The sequence below is a fragment of the Porites lutea genome, chromosome 2, assembly GCF_958299795.1.
Source record: "Porites lutea chromosome 2, jaPorLute2.1, whole genome shotgun sequence".
NCBI lineage: Eukaryota > Metazoa > Cnidaria > Anthozoa > Scleractinia > Poritidae > Porites > Porites lutea.
This window is the reverse complement of record NC_133202.1, coordinates 27624112-27639737: the sequence shown is the minus strand read 5'-3', so window position 1 is coordinate 27639737 and position 15626 is coordinate 27624112. Positions and strand designations below refer to the sequence as shown.

General features: G+C 37.8%; 1 protein-coding gene across 1 annotated transcript; it reads left to right on the top strand.

Moving 5' to 3' along the window:
• The first annotated feature begins 3569 nt into the window (after positions 1-3569).
• Positions 3570-9746, top strand: LOC140925943 (uncharacterized). Its single transcript, XM_073375766.1, has 13 exons — positions 3570-3950; positions 4585-4720; positions 5224-5448; positions 6238-6665; positions 7138-7212; positions 7494-7741; positions 7844-7918; positions 8020-8094; positions 8197-8271; positions 8544-8618; positions 8893-8964; positions 9173-9239; positions 9661-9746. Exons 6-13 carry the CDS (start codon positions 7709-7711, stop codon positions 9744-9746), a joined length of 558 nt encoding a protein of 185 aa, XP_073231867.1. The 5' UTR covers positions 3570-3950; positions 4585-4720; positions 5224-5448; positions 6238-6665; positions 7138-7212; positions 7494-7708.
• The last annotated feature ends 5880 nt before the right edge of the window (positions 9747-15626 follow it).

The following is a 15626-nucleotide window of genomic DNA, read 5'->3' as shown; positions in this document are numbered from 1 at the left end:
ACTAAGCGAAGGCCTGGACGCCAGTTCAAGTACCAAACATGGCGGCAATTCGACGGCACGATGGAGAAGATTCTCTGTCTTTGAAAGCTTTAACTTGTGGTCCGTTTCAGAGTTAAATGCACTTTGCCGACGCTAGCGAAGAGTAAAGCAGTGAGAAGAAAATATTGTATTGTTCTCCCAGGTGAGGGAACCTTTGAAAAAAGGCAGCGGGCCTATTCACAGATGCAGCGAAAAATGTAGTTCGCCGAAAACTCCACGCGAAGCAATCTCATTAATCAGATTGGGCTCGAGTAATTGGGCAAATTTCAGCTCTCAACAGAAGACACCTTGATATCGAGAAAAGTTATGCGCCTAGTGGGATCATTTATAGTTAATTATATTGAAGCGGCTGCATACGATCAAGTGCGTGCACTGAATTACCATACTTTTGGTTTTCAAATAAGCCAACGAAACTTAAACTGTTTTGTTCTAAACTTAGCAGATATGATGTTTATAAAATTAAACTTTTTAAACATTAGTTGTACATTATGTATGTTGGTATTTCAAGAGCAATCTGTCATTTCTTTCAAAACTAAACTCAACATTTGGGAAGATTTACTTGTTACCAAACATTATGTGTATGAAAAATATTATTCTTAATCCTTTTCTGTTTTTGGATTGGAATTTATTCAATATTTCCCGTAAAAGAATATAATTATTGGCCTAACCCTTACACCGTAATGCTAACACAAGATTACTGTATACTTTCCCACCCAATATAATAGTCATAAGAATAACAAATCTAGATTTAATCAAATCCTTTTCCAAGGTGGGGATTTCTTGTCCCTTTCATTCTCCAAAATTGGGAATAACATGTTGCAATATTTCCCAACTTGTGGAAAAATAGCCCCATTATTTTCCCATATTTTGGGAAATAAACCCATTGGTTTCCCAATGTTGGGATCTTGGAATCTATATTGCATATTTTCCCAAACTAAACACGGCATCGGGAAAACGTAACCCTAACTTTAACCAACCCTTTCCCAAGGTGGGGATTTCTTGTCCCTTGCATTTCCCAAAATTGGGAATAACATGTTGAAATATTTCCCAACTTGTGAAAAAATAGTCCCATCATTTTCCCATATTCTGGGGAGAAAACCCATTGGATTCCCAACATTGGTATTTTAAAGAATATTTCGCTTCATTTCCCAAAGTGAACCCAGCATTGGGAAAAATAAACCCAAACTTTTACCAATCATTTCCCATGAGAGGAAAATGTTGTCCCAAACATTTCTCAATAATGGGAAAAATCCCCAACATTTTCCCAGTTTGGGAATTACAAAAAGTTTCCTGTGTTTGTCAGTATGCTGAGATTTTTGGTGTTTGGTTCTTTAAGACCTGTTATGGTTAGGGTACAGTTGAACAGTAAGGCAGGTAAGTAAAGTTGAATATTTTATTAGGAAAGATTTATGATGCTTTTGGATCGGTAAATACTTTGAGTTAATTCAATATTGTTTATAATTGACTGAAATAATCTGCTTTTATTTGTCCTATCAAACTGGATTACTTAGAGGCAAGATAAGGAACACTGCAAGGTCGAGATAAACCTGAACACAGTGGGTTATGTATTGTAGAGTAAAAACCCACGAGTAAGAACCTGAAAATTAAGAACCTGTTAGCCTAAAATTTGCCATTTATACCCCCTACAAACAAGAACCTGTTTAGCGTAGAAAATGAAAAACAGGTTCTTTTTTTTAAAAATCATATTTTATAGTGAAATGCAGCTGTAAAGCTGTGCAAGAATCCTGTTAGGAGAATTAGGAGCTTGGCATTGCTGTGCAAAACAAAAGTGCAAATTTATTGATGTAATAAAAAATAAAGTCCAAGAGGTTAATATTGTTGTATCGCATTTTGAAATTGAAAAGGAGGCTGATTAATTACCATCTTGTTTTGTAGCTTGTTTTTTTTTTGTTTACAGAAATAAGAACCTATTTAAGAACCTAAATAGCCTAAAATTGTGTTAACTACCATTTAAATAAGAACCTGTTTAGACTAACTCCAGAAAATTTAGGTTCTTACTCGCAGGTTTTTACTGTATATTAGTTATTGATCATTTCAACAGGTTAGTTTTCTCAATTGCTTATTTTAAAATATTATGTCATCTTCTTATGATGTATTAAAATTCCACTGAGCAATCTTTCATGTTTATCACTAGCTCTCATCTAGGATAAGGACTATGGGTCCAGAGGAGAGTGAAGAAACTATAGCTGCAGCTAACACCTCAAATTCATATATTCTTGCTGAAGCTGTTATGAAAATTCCCTCTTTGAGAAATGCTGTTAAAGGTTTATATCTAAAGTTAGTTGATGAGCAGTGTTCCAGACTTTGTTTAAGAACAACTGGAGAACCATCAGTCCTCCGTGTACCCAGTGCGCAGCATAAGAATCTTGTAGAATTCAAATGGGAGGCTATTTTGAAGGAGATGGAAGAACGAGCCCCAGATGTTTTGGACTTCTTGGTTGCCATGGCCATTCCGAAGCTAAAGGGCAATGATGGGCGTCAAGTCATACCCCTCTGCACAGCATATGGCATACTGATGAATGTTAGGTGCTGGGAGCTATCACTCGTACAAAAACTCAATGCCGTTGTTCTAGCTGTTGGAAATGCTACAAAAAGAGTAAATATTTACTAGTTAACTTCACTTTTTACAGTTGTGTGGTGCTATAAATAAAAATATTATAAATAATCTGATACAACATAATTTGTTGTATATTCTTTATACTGGCACTAAAACTTTTTTATTATATAAACTGCAGTGTTTTACAAGGATTTCTACCACCGAGAAATGTGGTCTCTGAACACACGTAAAAATACGATATTTTTACATGTGAAGATATCGATAATTTCACTGACATCAGGTTTGTCTCTTAAATTGTACTTAAATTCATTGGTGTATCATCGAAACATCTTCGGGTCTTCCTCGAAAGTGCTCGGCAATATTCGGAAATCTTCGGACATCTTGGGAAATTTTCGGAAATTCTCGGAAAATGTTTGGGAACGTTCGTCTGGCCTTTGGGACAATTTGAAAAATCTTCGGAAATCTTCGGAAGGTGGTCGGAAATCTTCGGAAAATCATCAAAAACACCGTCATCAGTATGTTTATATAATAAACAGAATAATACATGGACGCTTGGAAATATAGAATTTATCTTCTCGTGTTCACATTCGATATCTCACTCGTTCGCTGCGCTCACTCGTTCGATATCGATGTGAACACTCGAAGATAAATTCCATATCTCCGCGCGACCATGTATTATTCTCTATATGATTCTCTATTTAAGGTGAAAAATTTTTAAGAAACTGCACATGATTTAAAAAATAATTAATAAGTCGTTATAAAATTCTAAAGTGAAGAACGTGATATGCTGTTTCTCTTGGTGAAATTTATCTTAATATATTTTAGTATATTTAGCGGCATAATTTTGCAACCTAACAATTAACTCAAAATTTCTCTTCCCTTTCACTTACTTGAAGACCTTCAAGAGAATGAACAAGTCATGTATTGCACAATCCAGGGAAAGTCTCAGAAATATCATGGATATATAGCCTTGGTTCTATTAAAACCTAGCCTCAGTTGTTAAAGCACATGTCGAATCAGGTCAGGACTTGAGGGTTGTATTTGACAACTTGGATTTTAGAATCCTTGCAAATATTATCCTTAGAAATCACCGAAACTCTGACATGCACTGGATTGCCCATTATATTACATTTGAGAGAGTATCATCCAGACACCTAGACGATTCAAAGCCGATTGTTTCAGACATTAAAGACTTTGACAACATCAATTACCTCATGAGCAAAGATGAACTGGAGTGGCAGAGAAATGATTATATTGTCCTTGTTGCCAGAGTTCTCCTTGAGTTCTTTCCATCACTAGGGCCTCTCCGTCTTCCTTCTCATATTTTACACAGGTAATATAATATTTTTAAACATTATTATTATACTCTGTATTCATTTTGTGGTTCCAGAAATGATTCATAAACTACCCTTTTTCACAGAGGGTTAATATTATTCATAATCAGAGGGAGACCAAAATTTTATAAAGGCATTGAAGTTAAAAGCCTAGACTTTAACTTCTAGATGGGCACAGGGGAAGGGTATCTCATCAAAAATAATGCTTTCTATGGGATTTATTAATAGATATTTTCTGAATAAAAAAAGAAGCCATTGTATACAGTAATAACTAGTTGCATAACATATGGACCAGGCAGTTGACACTATGGTTTGAGTTGCCGTGTATAATCGGCTGTGAATTGAACTCCCAGCTATGGAATTAAGTTCTTTTTCAATTGGTTATACTTTTTTTTTTCTCATGATAGTCAGGGACAATCCCTGCCCTCCCTTTCTTGTTAACAGCCTTGTGTGGATTAATGTTTCTTTACAGTATTTTCTATGTTATCACTACCTTTCCCTGAGCCATAGTCTGCTTTAAAATAGCTAGTATGTGTTTTATACACAGCTGCTAGGCTCAGTGTAGTCCATATTTTATTCTCAGTTGCTATAGTTAAGTCTAGTCCATGTAAACTGCTGATTCTTTGTTTTAAGATACTCAAGTCAGATGGCTGGAAAGTCTTGTGTTGTGGGGCTGCCAGTAGTTCCCTTTAATCAAAGTAAAGTTGGGGATGTTTGTCAATACCTGCAGTGGCTAGAGGATTTTTTCTCTAAAGTTTTCACAACTCAGGTAATAATGACAATATTATTGCTGAGCTTGACTAGTTAATTTCCACTGCCTGAAGCAACTGCCGTACATTATCAAAACATAATAGAGTGTGTATAACTCAATGGGACGTAGATTACAGTTGAACTTCCACACTGTGGGTCTTCCACTGTGGGTTCAAAATAACTCAAGCAAGATTTTTCCTGAAGTGTGTTGTTAGTGTAACATATATTAGGCAAATTGGTTTAATGTTCACTTTAAGTTAGGCTGAGCACTCTTAAAAAGGACAATAATATTATTTGTTGGGGGGGAAAGGAGATGGTGTATAGAGGAGGGGGTAAGTTGTTGTGTTGAGTATTAAGTTTGTTGGGTTTTTGTTCCATGGTGTCAACAATTTTTTTCATGACCTGCAAGCCTTGTTATTCATTTCTGTAGGTTTTTTATTTCCAGTTTGTTACAAAGGATTAAAATTTACCCTAAAAACATTCAATAAATGTGACATGCCAAATAATGTCATGCATAAACAGGATGAATCTCCTGCAGCTGATAGCAGTGCTAGTCAAAACCAGCATGCTGCTAGCTCTGAGATGGTTTTGGAAAAAATCAGAGTACCATTGGCAGGTGATCTTCTTGGACGAGAAAGGGTGACCAGTGCAAAGAAGACTCGTTTGGGGTGTGATAGTTCTGTTGAACGCTTTGACAACATCGTGGAGTGTCCAGCCCTTTGGCATGCAAAGCAATCATTTCTCTCTGTAAGTCTGCTCTATAAGACTTTAATATCACCCTGTATTTCCTTAAAACCCTTAAGTCCCAAGAGTGACCAACATCAATTTTCTCCTAACAATATCAACTTATACAGAATTAAAGAAAAGTTTATGAGAATAAATAAAATGATCACCTAATATATAAGGGAACTGTTTTGATCTTTGAACAAATTCTCTCAACTATATAGCTACTGGTATATAGGAAATATATGAAATATATGTAAGGAAATTTATGGAGATTAGTTTGGAGAATTTGTATGTGGATTTTGGGGCTTAAAGTGTTACAGAATTAGTCAAGAGAATTTGATACAAGAACGAACCATTTTCTTATAGACTATAATTTTATAACAATTTTTTCTTTTGTTGATGTTAAGGGCAAAAAATGATTCTAAAGACCTAATGGCCAGATTAATGGGTATAAACTTTACTCAAGTTACCAAATACTTGAACGATATCCGGTTCCTAAAATTACAGATTTTAGTCATTTATGTAAACTCCACATAGCAGCAAAGATTTGCCAAAAAAACTTCTAAGGCTTTGTGTTTTGAGGTGGCCATTACATGTAAAACCGTGCCTTGAACGTATGAAAAAGGTGTCTGAAATGATGTTTATATTTCCTAACTAAAATGAGATAGACCGAGCACAGTACTTAAGCAGAATCCTGATCTGATGACATTGAATGATGATTGTGAACTTCCTCATCACATTTTGTTGCTGAGTTTCAAGTTGAGGTTTAGTGTTTTAAAGTGTTTGACCCTATTTTTAAATTGACTTTAGTATGTTTGGGAGCAATTGTACAACAACACATCCATTGGTGGAAGAGACATTGGTACACTTTATCACCTGAGGCAACATTTTAGATTGGTCAATGTCTCTATATAACAAAGTACAAAAAAACTACAAGAGTGCTGAAAGCCTCATGTTGTCTACAACCAAGGCGTATTTGTGTTCTGCTTTTATGAAATGGGCTGGTCTTCAGACGCTTGATGATAAACTAGTCAACTTGCCAAAACTTCCATCTGAGACCGACTCTGCTGAAGTGAAGAAAGATTTTCTTCACAAGCATATAGGAAAGTTTGTCGATGAATTTGTGCTTGTTGAATTTGATGTTGAGAGAGCTTGGAAGGAAGCTAGCCAAGAGCGCCAAGAGCAACAAAGAACACCCCTATCTGTAGCAGTACTCACAAGCCAGAGTCTAGGTTAATGTAAGGCAAAAAGTTAATTTAACTTTGGTTTGTAGCCCTTAGAGTTCACTCCTATAGGTATTAAAACATGATATTAGAATGCATGGCAGTCTGTACTATACAAAGGGCTGGGGATGGGGGTTAAATTCCTTTAACTAAAAGTATGACCCCCTGAGCTACTTGTTGAAAAGAAAACAAACTAAGAAAAAAACCTGATAATTAATTGCAGACACTCAGCAACTTCAAGATCTTTTTCTCAGACCTGAAAATTTATTATCAAGTAAAATGATTCATTTTCTTTTTTCATTAAAATTGGAAGTTATAATAATAGTCATTGTTTCAAGAGGTTCAGTCCAACAGCCATTACTGCAACCCCGTGCAGCTATTAATACAATAACACAACAAACCGCCTTGTATTGTACACTTAATGTATATCAACCTAGTTAGTAACGTACAGACATAATTGACCCTGGACAAATTGCTTATCTTCCAGCAGGTGGAAGAGGAGCAGTCCAACAGCCATTACTGCAACCCCGTGCTGCTGTTAACACAGTGTCACAACAAACCAGTAAGTGTTACAGCCTGGTATTGTGCCCTCAATGTATATCAACCTAGTAGTAACTTATACAGACTTAATTAACCCTGGATAAATGCTAATCTTCCAGCAGGTGGAAGAGGAGCAGTCCAACAGCTAAGCCATCACTGCAACCCCGTGCTGCTGTTAATACAGTGTCACAGCAAACCAGTTAGTGTATTAATAGCACTTAATTGGTATTAGTTAAGAGATATAATCTTAGACCAAGTAACGTACAGACTTAATTAACCCTGGATAAATTGCTTATTTTCCAGCACGTGGAAGAGGTACAGTCCAACAGCCATCACTGCAACCCCATAATTCTGTTAATACAGTGTCACAACAAACCGGTATTGTGTTACAGCACTCAGTATTAGTTAATAGATATAATCTTAGACCTAGTAACTTACAGACTTAATTAACCCTGGATAAATTGCTTATTTTCCAGCACGTGGAAGAGGTACAGTCCAACAGCCATTACTGCAACCCCATGCTGCTGTTAATACAGTGTCACAACAAACCGGTAAGTGTGTGTACACAGCACTTGGTATTAGTTAATAGCCACAATCTTAGACATAGTAACGGACAGACTTAATTAACCCTGGATAAATTGCTTATCTTCCAGCAGGTGGAAGAGGAGCAGTCCAACAGCCATTACTGCAACCCCGTGCTGCTGTTAACACAGTGTCACAGCAAACCGGTAAATAAGTGTTACAGCACTCCGTATTAGTTAATAGCCACAATCTTAGACCTAGTAACGGACAGACTTAATTAACCCTGGATAAATTGCTTATTTTCCAGCACGTGGAAGAGGTACAGTCCAACAGCCATTACTGCAACCCCATGCTGCTGTTAATACAGTGTCACAACAAACCGGTAAGTGTGTGTACACAGCACTTGGTATTAGTTAATAGCCACAATCTTAGACATAGTAACGGACAGACTTAATTAACCCTGGATAAATTGCTTATCTTCCAGCAGGTGGAAGAGGAGCAGTCCAACAGCCATTACTGCAACCCCGTGCTGCTGTTAACACAGTGTCACAACAAACCGGTAAATAAGTGTTACAGCACTCCGTATTAGTTAATAGATATAATCTTAGACCTAGTAACTTACAGACTTAATTAACCCTGGATAAATTGCTTATTTTCCAGCACGTGGAAAAGGTACAGTCCAACAGCCATTACTGCAACCCCATAATTCTGTTAACATAGTGTCACAACAAAGGGGTAAGTGTATACAGCCTGGTGTTGTACCCTCAATGTATATCAACCTATAGCTAGTAGTAAATTTAACTATCCCTGGATAAATTGGTTATTTTCCAGCAGGTGGAAGAGTTGCAGTCCACCAGCCATTACTGCAACCCTGTGCTACTGTTAACACGATGTCACAACAAACAGGTAAGTGTGTACAGCCTGGTATTGTACACTCAACGTATATCAACCTAATAGTAATTTACAGACTTAATTAACCCTGGATAAATTGCTAATCTTCCAGCAGATGGAAGAGGTGCAGTCCATGGCCAACAGCCATGCATTATTGCAACCAATACAGTATCACAAGAAACTGGTGCAAGTGTAATTTAAAAAGTACTTAGTATTAGTTAATAGAATTAATCTTAGACCTTGTAACTTACAGACTTAATTAGCCGCGGATAAATTGCTTATTTTCCAGCAGGTGGAAGAGTTGCAGTCCAACAGCCATTACTGCAACCCCGTGTTGCTGTTAATACAGTATCACAAACTGGTAAGTATATAAAGCACAAATTGGTATCAGTGTGTAATGTTACAGCTCAAATTGATTTCTTGTTAAATTTTGATTTAACTTAAGGTGATTGTCAATTTCCTTTGTTTTGTAGCTGTAATCGTCGTTATGAATACAGGTATGTAGATCAGTTAAGCATAAGTTACAGTTTCCAATAACACTGCACTAATAAGTTAATATTTACCAACAGCTGGAAGAGTTACCATGCCACATCCAGATCATGCAGATCGATCCCTCTGTGGCAGTGCTACCACTTGGTGAGATATACAGAATGTTACTTTTTTTCCCAGTCTGGAGTTAATAAGAATACTTAGAAATACTCCCTAGCAAGTACCACCTCTTCAATTTTACTGCAAACCTTGAGACGGAATCCACCAGGAAATTGAGTAATTTTAATTCTCAGTGGACAAAAACCTTGTACCAGAATATTGCATTCTTTCTTACATTTTTTTAAGGCCTAAAGATGTAATTAGTCATCTCTAATAACACCAAAGAAAATTTCTCATGGGAGTGTGAGAAAATAATGTGAAATTTCACAAGAATTGTGAAAACACAGGTAAATCTCTGAAAATTTCATGTGAAAGATGTATTTTTTTGAAATTTGACATTCATATTCTCAGGCTCCCATAAGAAATTTTCTTTGGTGTTATTACAATTAATGATTTATTACCTCTTTAGGTCTTGAAAAATGTAAAAAGGAATGCAATATGTTTCAAATTATTCATCTGGTACAAGTTTTTTGGGATCTTGTTTACTGTGGGTAATGTCGACCGAGATATCGGTCGATATAGCGGTCGATATAGCGGTCGACACTCGGTCGATGGTCGGTCGACACTCGGTCGACACTCGGTCGATACTCGGTCGACACTCGGTCGATACTCGGTCGACGCTCGGTCGACACTCGGTCGATATAGCGGTCGATAGTCGGTCGATAGTCGGTCGATAGTCGGTCGATAGTGGTTCGACACTCGGTCGAGACACCGTCGATAGTCGTTCCAGATGTGTCTCGGCCGATATAGCTTTTCGTTCACCGACACTTCGCCGACTTTTCGCCGACACTTCGCCGACATTACACCGACATTTCGCCGACACTTCGCCGATAGTTGGTCGATAGTTGGTCGATACTTGACCGATGTATCGGTCAGTAATTGGTCGACACTCCGTCGATGGTCGGTCGACACTTAGCATTTCCTACATTTTTTAGCTTGGAAAACAAGGAATTAGAAAGCATTTTCTGGCTTGGACCTAACTGTTTTTTTAAATTGTGTTCTGCTTTTTTAATTTCAAACTTCAATGTACTTAGCCAAAATTCCGGATTAATAGCTATTAGTCATTTATCTAGCCTTTTCTTTTAATTCATGTGAACGGGATTTAGCCTATCTGTATCGATGCCCACCACCTTTTCGCAGACGTTTCCTCCCGTCGTTTTTTTTTTCAGGGGTGGGAGTCTCGCTACGCGTTGCCGGCTAGAATTGAATCATGAAGAAGTCCGTCAAGTGAGAATGATAGGCCTTCAGCTTCTTGTTATGTGATTTATTCCCACCGTTTAAGGCCTATATCTGGCTGATTTTTCCTATGCCGAGAATTTTTCAACCGACTCAGAACTACATTGATGAAAAAATGTATTTACGGTTCATTTTTTCAAACTTGTTTTTCCTTAACAAGTTAAGATGATATTAATGTTAACGCGGCGCATACTGTTTTTCTTTTCGTGGATGACCAAAAGTGACTTACCATCCAATATTAATTTCTGTATACGCATGGTCGTCTCTATTTTGAACAAAATATAAATATAAAGCGAAAGGACAGAGCAAAAGGACAGGATAATGTAATGAGAACGTAGCGTATCCCACAATAAATGAATGTGTTCAGTCTGCTGGATATTTTTGTCACCTTCCTCGGCACATTATCAGCGCGTTTTATCAATAACTGATCGTTAAACAAAGGACTGTTCCCGTCTTCAATACAGAAATATAGAAGTTTAATTTGTGGTCTATGCACAAGCGAGAACTTGGCGTGATGAAGCAGGTCAATGCCCGATAATAAAACATGTGTATTCCTCGCTCTTAAAGCATGTCATGAACAGTAATTAATGACGTCTTTGCTTAAAAAAAAGCCATTGGACTCACCTGATAAATTAACACACGACTGATATTCGAACGACAGTTAACCGATATACCACCGACAGTTGACCGATATACCACCGACAGTTCACCGATATACCACCGACAGTTGACTGATATACCACCGACAGTTGACCGATATATCACCGACATATGACAGATAGCAAGTCGAGGTGCGTCGTCGAAATATCGACCGATACTCGGCCGATAGTCTATCTCACTGTCGACCGACTATCGACCGACTATCGACCGACTATCGACCGACTATCGACCGACCATCGACCGACTATCGACCGACTATCTACCGACTGTCGACCGACTATCGACCGACTGTCGACCGCTATATCGACCGCTATGTCGACCGATATCTCGGTCGACATTACCCACAGTAAACAAGATCCGTTTTTTGTCCACTGAAAATTAAAATTACTCAATTTCATGGTGGATTCCGTCTTAATTGGTTTTGCATTTTCTTGTGGTAAGCAATAAATTATTTTAAAATGATTCAATAAGATTGATAGAAAATCCACTTGAGAGGGCCACACTGCCAACTGAACTCCTGCCCACTTCACTTTGCAATTTCAGTCTGTAATTTATAAGGTCTTTCTTGATTTCTGCTTGAATACCCTCACTGAACAAAGGAGTTGGCTCATTATCTGACTGATCTCTTGAAGAATCACATGGTTGATCAGGGTACCTGGTATCTACACAGTCCATGTCATCTGCAGCTCTTGCCAATAGGCAGTCATCACAAGCACACTGAGCACTGTGAAAATCACAGCACATATGTGCTGGTCCTTGGGTGGAAGGAACTTTATGATCAAAATAATTTAGAATCATTTTTCTTTTACATTCTTTTGACTTAACGTAGTTTCTCATCACATCTGTCATATTTTTTCGTGATCTGGAGATGTCATGTGAGTTATAATATATGTCAGCCCTGGCAGGTAGACCATCTCTCCCAGCTCTGCCCACTTCTTGACAATAATCTTCCATTGAGTGTGGCACCCCAATGTGTACAACTCTTCGAATGTCATTACAGTCAATACCTAGTCCAAAAGCAATGGTTACAAAAAGAACACGATGGGTTGAAGTGCCCTGTACTAATTCCTCCACAATCCTAGAGCGTTCACTTTTGGGATATTGGGCATGATATTGGGTAAACAATCTGTTTTTGGCCAAGGGTTCAGCATTAATTGGGCGGATAAAATTGATCTTTACCCATCTTTGTGCTAAAATACAAAAAGCAGTCGGAAATAGTTTCAAGGCTTCCATAAATCAACGTAAGGGGCATCTTTACCTTATAGGCTTTCAACTCAGCAACTATGGGTTCCAAAATTGAATCAAGTTTCTCATCACCTCTGTCAGGACGAGTGTGCGATGCATAGTAAATGTTTGCTCTGTTTGGGTTACTTTCAACAATTTTTGGATTTGAAAGCCCCAATGTTTCCACTATGCTACATTTAGTGGCACTTGTTGCTGTTCCTGTCAGGGCCACAACTGGTACTAAGGGGAATAAATTGGTTAGAAACCCAATCTTCCCATATGCTGGCCTGAATGTGGACCTTAAATACAAAAGGGAAAAGCCCTTATTGAAAGAAAATTCACGTAATCTTTAGCAAAATCTTTTTTTATAATTATCTCAGTGACTCTGGCTTCCTGGCATAATTTAATTACGGCACTACTGTATATAATAATAATAAGAGTACTGTAATTAAATTAAGTTAAGCCAGGAAGCCAGAGTCACTGAGATAATATTAATAAGCTTATACCTTGCACATTAAAACTAGCTTTATTTTCTTGTTATTGGTGCAACAAAATGTTGTTGTTATCTACTACAGAAGGGACCAGTGGAAACATGTATTTTCAAAACTATATCAACATTATAAGCCAGTTCAGTTCCTGTATGAATGTCACAGGACAAGAAGGAACAACTATATTACTTTTTTTAAATAAGATCAACTTTCACTTCAAAATTCAGTATTAAAATCCAAGCTACATTGTGACTAAAACTTTTAAGAAGCTTAAGGCTTATATCTTATATGTAAATATTAAAATAGAAGATTTATTGACAGATAAATAAGATTTTAATATAGTACGCATGTTTACTATTCTATAAAAAAATCTGTATCTTGTTATTAATTTTAATTGGCTTCATTTAAAATAGTGTGCAAAATAGTGTCCGACTTTTAGTCTTTATTAGATAACTATTTTATTTTATTATTTATATTATTTGTTAATAACGTTCATATATAAGCTTAAATGTGTGATTAAGGGTGTGTTCCTTTCGGTGAATCCAAAAACGGATTTTAGATCTAAGAACGGATTTCGCGTTCCTTTCGGCAAATCCAAATCCAGATTTTTGATCTGGTGAATCCTTTTTGAAAAAGGATTCATTGGATTTGAAATCCAAAGAATCCAAATCCAGATTAACGGATTAGTGATCTACGCTGTTCCATTCACAGTGGATCCGAAATTAGTCAGATGATCCAGCGGTATTTCCAGTTGAAGTATTCCCATAGAGGCCGTAGAGTTTCCTCGTCGCTGTTATTTGCCGCAAAACATCTGAAAACATTAGAAGATTGTTCCTGGTACATTAAAATATCCGTATACTAACCATTTGTCTCTAAAGATTGCTTGAAATCAGAAATAAGTAGTAACAAATGAACTGCTATCTAACTACAAACTCGCTTGTAGACGCGACAGGCACTCGATCGTGTTACATAAAAAAATCCGAGCTATGGCACTGGATCAAACTGGCCGACATTCTTTAGATAATTTTCAATTTTAATGTGCTTCTTTCTTTGTCTGTTTTGTATGTTCCATCGTCGCTATTCGAACTGCCGACCGCTAAATTCTGCACGGTATAATCGCATAATTTGTCAAACAGTAGAAAACACGTCATTTTTTGAAAGGCTGTCGTGCATAATTGTACGCGTTGGCGAAAGGTTACCAAGGTTACAAATCCAATTTCGGATTTCACGTTCCTTTCGACCGCGAAATCTGGTAAATCTAGGATCAAAAATCCGTTTTTGGATTCGCCGAAAGGAACACACCCTAAGCTAAAGTACACTAACCATTGTTGAACTAGGTGCGCCTCATCGATTACTATCGCCTGAACACTTTCTTGGAAATGCTTTTCTTTAAGCATTTTCGCGGTGTTCTTGTGGTCAACAAAAACCTCAGGATGACCGAACAACAAACTGCATTTCCTCACATCTTGAGGCAAATTTACTTTATTCTCTCCTTCCTCGTCTTCCACACTTTGCACGACACAGACATTTAAAAATTATTCTTATTTTTTAAGTTGGTCCTTCATTAAGGCATTAAGAGGAGAAACAACTATAACGACAGAGTTTTCTTCTTGCTTGTCCCCTCTGCTTCGAAGGAAATCAAATATTGCAGGCAAAATTTGATAAATTAAAGATTTACCAAAACCCGTCGGCAATACGGCTAAAACGTCCTCTCTTTCAACACAGACAGCCCTGATGGGTTCAAATTGTTCCCTCTTTAGTTCCAGGTCTGGTTTGCCAAGTTTTTCCAAAGAGAACTTAATCGCCTCGTGAAACGAATCCTCTGAATTAGACGCCATTTTCCAAACTGGTTTGGGCGTGCGCTGTCGGGACGACAACAAGAATCCTGTTGTCGGGAAACGGATTATCCCAGAGGTCCCGATCCCTGTCGCTGACCAAAAGGATCGCGGCCTCTGGGAACGAGATTGCAGTATACCTCTCCCCAGTCTCCACCTGTATCCAACCAAACTCATGGCTTCGATGACGTCACCTTATCCCACTAATCAGAAGTTGTAAACAGGACATTTCCGACAAAATACTAGCGCATTGTAGCCCTTTTTATCGTGTGTTTTGACATGACTTGGATGCTTCACTGGGTCTGACCCTGAAACTGTGGAGTTCTGTAATGTTCTGGATGATTTCTTTCTTCTGCAGAAGAATCTTCATGTGACTCGTGATACTAGTAATCCTCAGGGGCGGATCTAGGGGGAGAGTGCAGGGGTGCGCACCCCCCTGAGATGACCTGCGCTTTTCTAATACAACTGGTATTCTGCGAAAAAAAAATATGTGGTTTGTGGTGTTGAAGTAGAGCAAGAGACGAGTGTTCCTTCTCCTAAAAAAAATCCTGGATCCGCCCCTGATCCTGGCTCCCATGGAAATATCCTTAGGGGTCCCTATCCTTGATCTTGTGCTCACCAACGATGAGTTTCTTGTCGATGACGTCTTGGTGCATCCAAATGCCTTTGACTCTGATCATCACCCTCTAACATTCAAGTTACATGTTAAGAAAACAAGGCCAAGAAATGCTCAACGTAAAGTTTATGTTACAGATCAGGGGATTTTAATGGTTTACAAGAGACATTAAGAACCCTACCCTGGGACCTGGTAACATCAGATACTAGTATTGATACAAGTTTAGATCTGCTGATTTATTTCTGAAATTTAAGGATCTTAGAAGGAAGACCAAGAAGCTTATTAATGTTAGCCATCAACAGTATCTTCAGTCTCT